Raw genomic sequence first — 11,939 nt, 5'->3', positions numbered from 1 at the left:
CCTTCCTCCCTTCCTTCCTTCCTTTCCTTTTCTCCCTCCCCCAGAGACCCAGTGGCCCTGGGGCTCTTTTGTCCTCCATCCAACTGATACTGGGTGCCAACAACCAAAGTCAGGCCAAAGATACAGTGAAATATGCAGACCTGGGTCCTGTCCCCATAGCACTTATAATCTAGTGAAAGACAGGTGTTGAACCAAAAAAAAAAAAAGGCATGAGTTTCCTGGGGGGCAAATGTTCTATAGAAGTAGAGAATGTGGTGAAGGGGAACCATGGAGAACCTGGCCCCAGGGGGGTTTGGAGAGAAGGCTGCTTCTCTGGGTGAAGGAGGAACAGGGCCAAACAAGTGTAAGGGCCTTGATGAGGGGGCAGGGTGGCAAGAAGCTCGGTACCTTCCAGAACCAGAGAGAAGGTATCAGCCTGGGACTGTATGAAGGGGGAGGGGAAAGGAGGCTGCCCCTTGAGGTGGGACCTTGGTGGCTAGCTCAGCATTTGGCATTTTACCTGACATGCAATGGAAGGGTTGTGAGCAGGGAATGACAATCGGGTTTGCAAGTCAGAAGGACAGCCCTGGCTGCTGTATGGGGAAGGCTGCGGTGAGGGTGAGGGGTGGGAGCAGGAGACCAAGCGAGGTTTCCTGACGGCCTTGGTCCAGGTGGGAGGCAGCGAAGATAGAGCAAAGTGGCAGATTAGATTTCTGTTTAGGAATTGGCCACGGAAGGCCGTGGTGTGGATCGGTCGGGGGTAAGGGGACTCTCGAGGCTGCCTCCTGGCCTTTGGCTTGGGTCCTGAGTGAATGCATGGAGGCCCAGGGGTGGGACAGGCTGGAGGGAGCATTGTACCTCACTCTTGCATGGAATTGGTGGTGGGGCATCGGGTAGAGAGGTTCTGGGCTCTAAGGGAAAATGTGTGCAGATACCATTTAAAACCTCGAGAGTGGATGAGAGCAGACGCCCAGGAGGGAGCCCTGAGGAGCCCCAGTGGAGGGACAGGATAGGTCCCTGATCAACGACTGGCCCGCGTCGGGGCTAGAACTTGGGCTTCCCTCTGAGTGGTTCCAGAGGCTGGGGCCAACAGGTGGAAGGGGCTGAGGGCCTGGGGGGTGGGCCCTGCTTTGGGGGTTGGGCCTCCTTGCCTCTCCCCCAGGGGTCCTCAGGTTCACCAGCCAGCCTTGAGCTCAGCCCCCAATGAGTGGCCCAAGTCCTGCGGACCTAAGCTACTCAGGACCCAGGCAAATATGGGCGTGCATGTGTTTGGGGGACAGTTGGTGTGAGCGTGCCAGCCTGGGAGGTGGGCTTCCCACTCCCAGACACCTCCTCAACCTGCCTGCTAGGGCAGGATGGGCCCGGCACTTGGCAGATTTTGTCGCCCCTTAGACCTCACCCCCTTCTCTGAGCTGGGTGTTTATGTCCGCTTTATAGACGGTAAAACAGGCTCTGACAGGGTCAGTAACTGACGATCAGAGGCCTCAGGGCTGGTAGACAGCGTGCCAAAAATCCCACCCAGGCAGGTCTGCTTTGCCTCCCTGCTGGGCTATGAGCTCCTCCCGGGCAGGTGAGGATGCTGCTCCCCTCTGCCTGGCCCAGCCTCTCTTCTCTGGGATTCTAAGAAGGCGGCAGGTCCGCAGGCCATAGGCACGGCCTCAGGCTCCCCTAGTGCAGCCCCCTTGGTCTTTGCAGAGGCCCCTCTCTGCTCCAGAGACTTGAGGCCAGATGGAAGAGCACAAGGTTATCTGGCAAAGGTGCACACCAGCTGCCGCCTTTGGGTTCAGGCTAGACTCCTGGGGCTTGCACACATTCACCTGCGCCTCATTCTCCCCATCTGTACAATGGGTACGACCATCGCAGTCCGCCCTGAGCCCTGGGGGCGGGGGCAGGGCGCGTGGGGGGGCCGGAGCGGGCAAGAGCAGCCCCGGCCGCCGCCATCCGGTGTGCGCGCGCCCGCAGGACTTCAGCCTGCTGTACGAGGAGGCGCGGTACTACCAGCTGCAGCCCATGGTGCGCGAGCTGGAGCGCTGGCAGCAGGAGCAGGAGCAGCGCCGACGCAGCCGCGCCTGTGACTGCCTCGTCGTGCGCGTCACGCCGGACCTGGGCGAGCGCATTGCGCTCAGTGGCGAGAAGGCCCTCATCGAGGAGGTCTTCCCCGAGACCGGGGACGTCATGTGCAACTCTGTCAACGCCGGCTGGAACCAGGACCCCACGCACGTCATACGCTTCCCGCTCAACGGCTACTGCCGGCTCAACTCGGTGCAGGTGAGGGCTGCGCCCACCCCGCCCCGCCTCCCCCCTGCCTTCCCCCTTGGGCCTCCGGGGGCAGCGGGGATAGGTGGAGGGAGGCGCGGTCCCTGAAACGGTGAAGCCCTCCGTTCCATCTTACAGAAAAGGCAACAATGTGTCGATGCATAATTTATGTCCCGCTCATAATTAAATGATGGCGCCTGGGGGATGGACTTAAAAAAATTGATCTGTGCTTTTTTTTTTTTTTCCAAAAGGATGTTCTATAAAAATGGCCCAGAGTATTTTCAACAAAGTGTGCTTCATTTGACACCCAGAGTCTGCCTTTGGATTCAAATTAAACCCAGGCCGTAGGAGGGGGCAGGTCAGAGGCTGAGCGAAGGTTGCCTGGAGCCCCCTTGCTCACCCTGCTGACCCGTAGCCACTGGCACCCAGACGGCTGCCCAGAGCCGTTCTGAGCTGGCCTTCCTCAGATGGGTCTCAGAGCTAGGGAACCCCAGATGGATGAGGCCTATTCTTCCAGACCCAGGAGCAGACTCCTATTTCAGGCTTAGGGCAGAGTGGACACTGCGGGGAGGGGGGGGGAAGTGCTCCTCCCCCCTCCTCCCATGCACACATTCCACAGGCTGTCAGTCAGAACTTGCTACCCGTGGGACACAGGTGTCAGACACAGTGATGAGACACACCCCCCCCACAGAGGTACAAACCCACATGGACATGGAGGCCTGTAGAGACTCAGACACCAAGAGGCCTCCTCCTCCTCCCCATCCTGAGTTCCCTTGAGCTGATAAGCCCCCAGGCCCCAAACCATCTGGGACTCACAGCTCAGGGAAGCAGGTGGCCGCCCAGAGGCCAGGGGCAGGGTCTCTATTATTGAGTCAGGCCTCAGTGAGGTGGGGGAGGGGGGCTGGGACCACATGTCTGGCGGGGGGGGGGGGGCGGGGGCAGGTTACACCCTGGAGAAGAGAGAAGGGGCCCCAAGTCTCTTTCTGCCTCTGGATCAAGGCTGTGGACCCATGAGAGGGGCAGGATGGGGTAGCCTTTCCCAGGTTTGGTCACTCAAGGGGACCCGGGGTCTGGCTGCTCCCATCCCTCCCGTGGTTGCACAGCTGGTGGTTCTGCAGGGCGGTGTCTGTCCTGAGATATGAACAGGACGGTTGGCTTGCCCTGGCTGATGGCCACCTGCCCGCAAGGCCAAGCCAGGCAGACTCTTTTGCAGCGGGGCATTGCTGACCCTTCTTTCTTCCCCGGCAGGTGCTGGAGAGGCTGTTCCAGAGGGGTTTCAGTGTGGCTGCATCCTGTGGGGGTGGCGTGGACTCCTCCCAGTTCAGCGAGTACGTGCTGTGCCGTGAGGAGCGGCGGCCGCAGCCCACCCCCACTGCGGTCCGGATAAAGCAGGAGCCCCTGGACTAGGCCCCGCCTCAGTGCCCACCTGAGGCCGTCTGGCCCTGGGAACACCCCAGGGACCTGGAAACAGTGCTGGGGAGTTCTGCCTCTGCCTGCGTAGCAGTGGGCATGAGACTGAGGGTGGGGCTGGAGGGTCCAGAGCCAGCCCGGGGAGCCGCAGGTATCCTGGCAACAGCGCGTGGGATGCCGGAGGCACGCCCACCGAAGGACCGTTGATGTGACCCAAAGATGCTGCGGTGGGAACAGTTCTCCCGGCACTTTGGCTCCCCGGCCCGGCGCGGCCTGCTCCGAGGCAGGGTCAGCAGAGGCCTCCGGGCCCATGCCAGAGGAGCCGTTCATCCTTCTCCACGCGTGGCAGTCTCCACTGGGTCTCCTTGTGTCACAGATGGCTTATTTTTCTACACTATTTAGGATGGAAGGAACTAACTGCACAAGCCAGAGAGGCTGACAAGGACCAACGCTTCTTCATCTGGTGCTCAGTTCGTAGCTGGACGGGCAGTGTGCCCCCCCGCCCCCCCACGCAGCAGAGGAGCTCCTGGGCCCTGGGGCTCAGGTGCCTGCAGAGTGGGGCTTGGAGACTTCTGGTCCCTGCTCCAGAGACAGACGCAAGAACGGCAATGCCCGTAGGAACTGAAGCAGGGCCCCCAGGGCTGCGGGGAGGAGGGCTGTGTGGGTGTGGGGGACGGATGGCTCTGGAGCCATCTGACACCCTCCCCTTTGCTGCCACCCAGGGTGCAGGCCACACTTGGTGAGTCACCTGACCTACCAATGCCCTGGGGACTTCCAGTTCTATCTGAGTGTCCTCACACCTGGGCTTCTACAGAAGTCTCTCCCCATCCAGACCAGCCACGGGGCCACACCGCATCCTTACCTCAGGAATGGGCCCCATGGTGAAGGGGCCCATGTGTCAGCAGCATCCTCTGGGTCCCCAGCTCAGGAAGCCGTCCCCAGCTCCGCTTTTCCCACACTAATATGCACACTGAATTTGAATGAAACTGTTACACTAGCTTGCCGATGAGACTGGGACACAAGGCGTACCTGGGGCTCTGGGCTCCGGATTCCAACAAGGACCGGCCCCAAGGGGTCCTCCCAGACAACAGGCACAAAGATGGACACCCCCCCCGTCCCCCTTCCCCACACTGGCTCCACCCGGGTGGGGAAGTCTTGGAGGGGTGCCCCAGCCGGCCCCGCGCTGTGTATGATGCCTGTAGACTTGTATATGACTCCTTTAATATTGTAAAGATGCTGATGTACAATTGTGTGTGTGTGTAAACACATTACGTTCCTAGTTCATGCCATAAATGATGCTCTAAAGCAAACGACTCAGGCTCTGTCCTGTGCAGAAGCGACAGCCGGATCCCGCCTGGCACGCAGTGCGCAGTGCGGGGTGGTTTGGGGGTGGGGTCCCTCCCAATTGGGAAGAAACAGCAGACCCCTCTCTCCCATGCAGCCCTAGCTAGGGGAGGGGAAGGGGCAGGGTCCCAAGCGGCCGTTATTTATTACATTTGGGTGTTTCCTCTCTGCTGTGCCTGTCCCCTCTGGGCAGCACAGATTCTGAATTCTGATTCACAGCCCCGAACCAGATGCCATACAGGGGGAAGGCAGACAGAAGGTGTCCGGGGGCTTTTGAACCCAGTCTTAAATGTTCGAAATTTTTCCCTCCCTGGCTCTGGGTTGAGGTCAGCGTCCTCGTAGCACCCCCAAAGCAGTAGAAGGTGGCCAGCCCGGGGTCCTCGCAGCCCCCGGCGTGAGAACCACAGGCCATCAGGGCACGGAACAAGGCCTCAGTGTGCCTCTTTCCAGGGATAGACCTCCCGTTTTAATAAGTCTTTTTGTGTTTTTCCTCAAAGCCCTTATGTTCTAACCCACAAGGACCCTTCTCCATGCCCGGTAAGGGGCACCAGCTTCAACCTGTAGGACGGGAGCACAGAGAGCCTCATCCCGTCGGAGGCCACAAAGCAGATGCCATCCACTGTACAATCTAATTTGCAGGACAGACTTGCTAGCCTTCTTTGCTTAGCAACGCGCCTACGGTTGGCACATCTGCATTTTGGCATCTGAGGCTCACGTCTGAGAGGGGGAGAAAGTGGTGTGCTTATTAGAAAGGAAGTCTGTGAAAACAGCTCAGTGCTGCCTGTTCTGGGTTTTTCTGATGATAGCCAGGATGGTTACTGGTGGCTGGAGATCCCCTAACATTCTCAAGCAAACTCTCTTTTTGATTAGACCGTGAGATCCCCTAACATTTTCAAACAAACTCTTTGATTAGACCGTCGTGCTGAAAAAAACAACGAAAACAGTAACTACCTTAACTGTCACTCCTATGTCTTTACTAATTAAGTAAAATCAGGAAGTCCATTTCACATAAATTGGCAATTTCTGAATCTGTAGAAATATCTGATGCTCCCACAGTAATGCTAAAATTCTAATATATGGAGTCCCCATAAACAGCACAAATTAGTGGTCCCCTTAAAACGTTTTTCTACTTCTGGAATGACTATATTCTAAGTAATCTTTTGATCAAATACCAGCAGCATAAATGTTTCTTCTGTTCTTCAGGAGCCTCAAAACTGGTTATTTATGATAAGCAACTGGAGAGAGAGCTTGGCCAGCTATGCCCAACCTCCATCAGGGCAGGGGAGAGCCGGCCGAACCACGGCACGTGGCTTTTGCCACTGTCCTGCTCACACGGGGCTTGAAGCCAGGTCACAACATCTTTTAAAAAGTGTGGTTTTTTTTTTTTTTTTTTAAGTTACCACTTGACTGTGTTCCTTAGAATAAATAAAGGCTATTTTATAAATTACACACGCAGCTCTAGTGCTTTGTTTCTAATCCATGGAGGCAGCCACAAGAAGGTACTCTGATCTAGATGATTCTGAAACCATCACTGCTCACACCTGGAACTTGGCTTGGCCAATGAATGGGACCCTGAGCAGCCCAAGTCCCAAATCCTAGACCTGATCTGAGGAGCTGCCATGGAGGGCCGGGCCCTAAGCAGCTGCATGGTCCCCGGGCAACCTAGCGTGCAACCATGCTGGTAGACCTGGGAACGAGGGCAGTGAAGGCCTGGGCTTCCTTCATCTCTCCCAAACCCGCAGCCCTGGTCCCTGTGTTCAGGGTACAGTAGGCCCTTTGCACTATATTGATTGTGTGTGTGTGTGTGTGTGTGTGTTTGAACCAAACCAGTACATTTGGAAAATGGGCAGAGAAGCACAGATATGAGCAGTGGGGGAGGGAGGACTAATTTGGCTGAGCCCAGCAGAGCCTAATGAGCATAGGGTTGGGGGGGCTACCCTTTTTCCCATTCAGGAGGCAGACCTGTGTTCTCTGGACAGATGGACTATCAGCTAAGATGGCCCCAGCCCATTGGGCCCTGTCCTCCCTCTTGGCTCTCCAGAGACAGGAAAACAGCTCCGGTGACCCTGGAGGACACTAAGACACACAAGACAGACTGGAGCTTCTCCTAAGTAGGTGACAAGGTGGGACATACAAAAATGGGACCAGCCAGAGGATCTTCAGTTTGGGGAAAAACCCTTGGTTCAACCCAATGGGCGATCTAGACAGAGGGACAACTGTTGTCCAGACAGGGCAGCTGCTGACCTTGAACCTGATACCTGGGCTAATGTGGGCTGTTGTAGAAACTAATGTCCAGTTTGATGGCCATAACTTCCATTGGCTTTAAGGTGGGTGGACCACAAATTCAAGACAGCTACACAATGTTGGTCTTGGCTCAAATGTGATGAGGACGTGGCGGACCCTCTTTGCTTACCCAGCCCCAACCAAAGGAGGTGGCTCCATGTGGAGAGAAGCCCTGCCCAGAGACTGGGACCCATGGGGTAGGCCTTACTGGACCAAGAGAAAGAAAAAGGTATTGGTGGCAGGGAAGGGCAGCTTCCTGCCAGGAGCAAGACTAGCAGTGACAGAGTTCTAAAGTGACCCAAGTGAAACCCAACCCCAGTGAGGTTGGCCAGAAAAGGAAGGCTAATGAGGGACTCTCCCTGGACCTCACAGCCCCCGGCTTCAGTCCCTGCCCTCAAGGCCCTGTAAGTCCAAGGGCATTTCCCGGTGAGCTTTCAGTGGAAGGGAGACCCCAGCCCCTAGGTGGCCCCTCCAACCCCACCCCATCCCCCTGGTCGATCTTATTGGGAACACTGAATGGCGGCTCTCTTCCCCCAAACCCCAGAGCCAGACAAACCAGGTACCTGCCTGAGTGTTCTTCAAACCTCAGGGCTGCGGGCAGAGTGGGGAGCACTGCTGGGGATGTGTAGCCGGGCGTGGCTGCCTGTCCGGTAGCTGTTTGTTCACAGGGACAGAGGCCCCTGTGTTTCTAGTCCTACCCTCCTATCCCAGTGGAAGGATGTCTTGGACAGTATTTGTGCTATTTTAGGGTCATATAACTTTGACTTGAAGAGTGGGGTGGTGAGGCTGCTGAGGCTTCGGACATCGGCCAGCCAAAGGGTCCCTGCTAACTGCAAAGATCCTTATCTTCCCAACCACCTGCTGGGCGCCATTGATGGATGGCCAGCGTGCGCCAGCCACTGTGGGTGCTTGGGGACAAGACATCCCATGAGACTGAGGGAAGACATGTGTTTTTCCACAGGATTGTTTACTTGAGGCTCTAAATTTATCTGGGAGAGAATTTTCCGTATTACAGTTTTCGAGTTTGTCATGACATCAAACACAGATTACCCCTAAATTCCTTGATTTGCGCATAGAGCCAACAATCTCTCAGGCTTCAATGCTAGCACCTCCATGGCGAACAAGCCTTCTCCGAAATTCTAATAAGAGACCCAGAGACAAAGGCAGGCACACTCCCGCAGGAAACACAAAGGAGAGGGCTGGAGGTCAGCTGCATTTGGATTTTTGTCTTTATTTCCATTACGTCGTCGAACAGCCGGTCCTGACAGCCATCTCTGGGCCTGGTGGCCACGCTGGACAATGCTCTTCCTGGCCCCAGAGCCATGGCTCGGGGACGGTAACAGCTGGGTCATCCAGGGCCTGACTCCCGGGACCTCCTCACACTAACGTCCCAGACCCCGACAGACTTAAAGAGCAGAGGCGGAGCCAGGGAGGGGCCGGGACGCCCAAGCCAAGTGCCTGGGAGGATGCCCGCGGTGCCGCCCTGCCCCTCCCCGGCCAAGAGAGCCCCCGCCCCCCCCCCCCCCCCCCCGTCCCTGGCTGGACGGCCGGAGGTGCGCCGCCTCCTCCAGTTGCTCCCGGCCAAGCCTGCTGCTGGAAGCCTGTGTCTACAATGTCACCAGAGCTTCCTCCTCTGTGTCCTGGACCCGGTCCAGAGCTCCCGAGGAAGCTGCGGTTTGGGGCGGGCGAGGAGTCTGCTCCGGCAGGGCGGGGCGGCTGCTCCCACTCCGGACGCGGGCCACGCCCTCTTGGACGCGAACACACCCCCATTTCCCGGGGCCCACAGACACGCCTCGCCCTGCAGCCCAACAGCAGGTAGGCAGATTTGTACGAGTATATACAAGGTCCTGGAACTCTCGCCCGGTTGCCACACAGTCGACGGAGCATAATTGGGGGAGGTTGTGCAACTGCCCGAGAAGCCGGGGCTCTCCAGGTTCTCATCACAGGTGTCCAGTGAGCCTGGAGACAGGGCCAGACGCCAACACGGCCACCTTTGGGGCGCACTCATGGCCTTGCTTCAGCGGGCTCTGCCGAGAGTTGGGGAGCCCAGGTGTCTAGGAGCTGGACCAATGGGAGTGTGAGTTGGGGAGAGGGGACCTTGCCTGCAGCCCCCCCCCCCCCCCCGCCCAAGCTGCAGGAGCAGCAGCAGTGGTGGTGGCAACCGCCCTGTCTGGCAGGCCAGCGAGCACAGCGTGCCCCCCCCCTCCCCCGCCCCGCCCCAGGCCGCCAGGCAGGACCCACACCGGTCTGGTGGTAGGGGAGGGCGGACCCTGGGGGAGGCTCCACCCAACTCAGGCTGAGACTGACAACCCCTTCCCCACCCCATGGGGCCTGTGCCCAGCAGCTGGCCTGCATTCTCAGGCTCTAGGAACCCCATGGGTGGGTCCTTCCCCGGGGGGCCCAGTGAGTCACTTCCCCAAGCCCCCGAGGCCTTAGTTGAAGGTGCCTCCCTCTCCAGCAAAGCCTCCTTTGTTCTCTCGCTGGCTTCACTTCACAACCCTCTCCTCCCCTCTCCCTTGCAGACTCAGGTCCTGCGGGCTCTAGGGGCACCGGCAAATGGATGCCACCTGGAAAGTGGGGTGGCCCTGCAGAGAACGGGAGCTTGCTTTTCCACTTCCTGTGTCCCTGCCCTCATGGCGCCGTGTCTCTCGCCGCCCCCGACAGCTGGGGCAGCCCCTACCTCCCTGCATGGGTGGTACAGCCTGCGCAGCGCCATTATGGGCTGTGCGCCAGGAGGGAGGGTGGTTGATGCGCTCACCCTGGTCAGCACCACCGGGAGCTGCTGAACTGGCCCCTGATGCTTCCCTTGCGTCAGGGAGAGGCTTCCTTGGCTCAGACGATTGCAGTATCATTGCTCCCTTTCCTGGGTGCCCTTCCCACCCACCCCATCCCCTCCACCCCCCCACCCCCCCGCCACCTCTTGCCCTGGTGGAGGAGCCCAGGGGAAGCACAGCCCAGGAAAGGAATTCAGCAAAGTGCCTTGGGACACAGCTTCGAGTCCGCCTCCTCTCCCCTCCCCACCTTCCAGCCCCAGCAAGGCCAAGTGGTGGGCTCCCTGGCCCGGTTGGTGCCCAGCTGCTGGGTGAGCTGAACCAGCCTGCACTGAAGGCAGCTGTCTGTGGCACATCTTGTGTGTGTGTGAGCACCATTCTTGCAGCCAACGGGAGCTCTGGTTTTGGAGAAGTAGAAGACTATTTTTTTTTTTAAAGCTGTATGCACGAAGATTCTCAAATTTTGTTTACGATAGCAAAAAAAGAACAGTGTCCTAAACAGAGAGGAACGATGAAGTCTCTTATGGAACATCATTTGATGAAATGCTTTTATCCTTCCACAAATATATATAGTCTACAGTCTGCCCTACACTTGCAGGGCCTCTGGTCAAGAAGGGGAGTTACGGGAGACCAGACTCGGAGCCATGCAGCCGCTCACCAAATCCGTAAGCCACACCCATGATGTAGGAGCAATCAATACTATTATTTGCACAGAAAAAGAAAGGTGTGAGGTCCCTCAGCTAACGAGGACCAGAAAAGCAGCCCCAGCTGGCTTCAGAGCCTATGCTCCTGCCATGAAAAACAATGTCTAATGCATTAGCTTCGTACTGCTGCTGTGAATGTTACCACAGACTTAGTGGCTTAAAACAACACACATGTATCATCATACAGTCCTGGAGATCAGAGGTCTGAAGTGGGTCTCACCAGGCTAAAATCAAGGTGTCGGCAGAGCTGCATTCCTTTCTAGCGACTCTAGGAGAGAATGTGTCTCCTTCTGTTTTCCACCTTCTAGAGGCTGCCACATTCTTTGACTCATGGCCCCTTCCTCCATCTTCAAAGCCAGATCAAATCTTTTTAATCCTGGCTCTACTGGACTCATGATTATGTTGGGCCCACCCAGCTAATCTGGGATAATCTCCTTATTTTAAGGTCAACCTATTAACCTGAATTCCATTTGCAACCTTAATTCCCCCTTGCCATGTAAACTAACATATCCACAGATTCCTAGGTTTAGGATGGAGACATATTTGGGGCCTTATCCTGCCTACCACAGCTGAATAGCAATTTTATCCACTCAAAAACTATTGAACACAAGCTATGTGTCAAGCACTGGTTTAGGTTCTGCTGGGGATACAGCAGTGAATGAAGAAGACAAAAATCCCTGACCTTGTGGAGTTTACACTCCAGGGGAGGGAGACAGACAATAAATGAAATAAATAAGCAAATGTATCAGAAGTTAGATGGTGCTAACTGCTAAGAGGAAAGATAAATCAAGGAAGGGGATAGGCAGTGTGTCTGTATGGCTATTTTCGTCAGTGTACTGGACATCTGTAATTTGCTCCTCTCCCTGCCCTATGCCTTGCAGCTGATATCTGTGAACAACATGAAGGGTAACACTGGCTTCCTGTTGGGCATGGCTGGTGGGAAACACTTATAGAAGACCAGAAGGATGCAAATGAGGATCCCAAATGAGGGATCCCTCATCCCTCCTCCAAAAGCCTCAGCCCCTATTAGGAAGCTTTTCCCACATAGGCCACCCTGTTCCAAGAACACCTTCCTTCAGACCTACGAATGGCAACTGTGGCTGCCTTTACCTGCCCCAGGGGAATTCACTACCTCCTCTAGTTTCCCTATACCCTGTCCAAACCTTTGTAAATAGTACTTTATAAAACTCTC

The 11,939-nt window shown here is 56.6% G+C and overlaps 1 protein-coding gene across 6 annotated transcripts in view; it reads left to right on the top strand.

Annotated features, from left to right (window-relative positions):
- The window catches only part of KCTD15 (potassium channel tetramerization domain containing 15), a 16,428-nt gene extending 9,990 nt beyond the window's left edge, over nt 1–6,438 (top strand). For 5 of the 6 annotated variants that reach the window (XM_025854654.2, XM_073885144.1, XM_025854653.2 and 2 more), the window contains 2 exons: nt 1,942–2,247; nt 3,484–6,438. In XM_025854654.2, the coding sequence (XP_025710439.1) occupies nt 1,942–2,247; nt 3,484–3,642 (465 nt within the window). In that variant the 3' untranslated portion in view covers nt 3,643–6,438. The remainder of the gene's footprint in view (nt 1–1,941; nt 2,248–3,483) is intronic. The other variant, XR_012375981.1, reaches the window with a different exon arrangement.
- The last annotated feature ends 5,501 nt before the right edge of the window (nt 6,439–11,939 follow it).

The sequence above is a fragment of the Callorhinus ursinus genome, unplaced genomic scaffold, assembly GCF_003265705.2.
Source record: "Callorhinus ursinus isolate GAN/ISIS: 27379988/994484 unplaced genomic scaffold, GSC_fseal_2.0 scaffold61, whole genome shotgun sequence".
NCBI lineage: Eukaryota > Metazoa > Chordata > Mammalia > Carnivora > Otariidae > Callorhinus > Callorhinus ursinus.
Note: the sequence above shows the minus strand (reverse complement) of the source record. Positions and strands in the feature narration are given on the sequence as shown.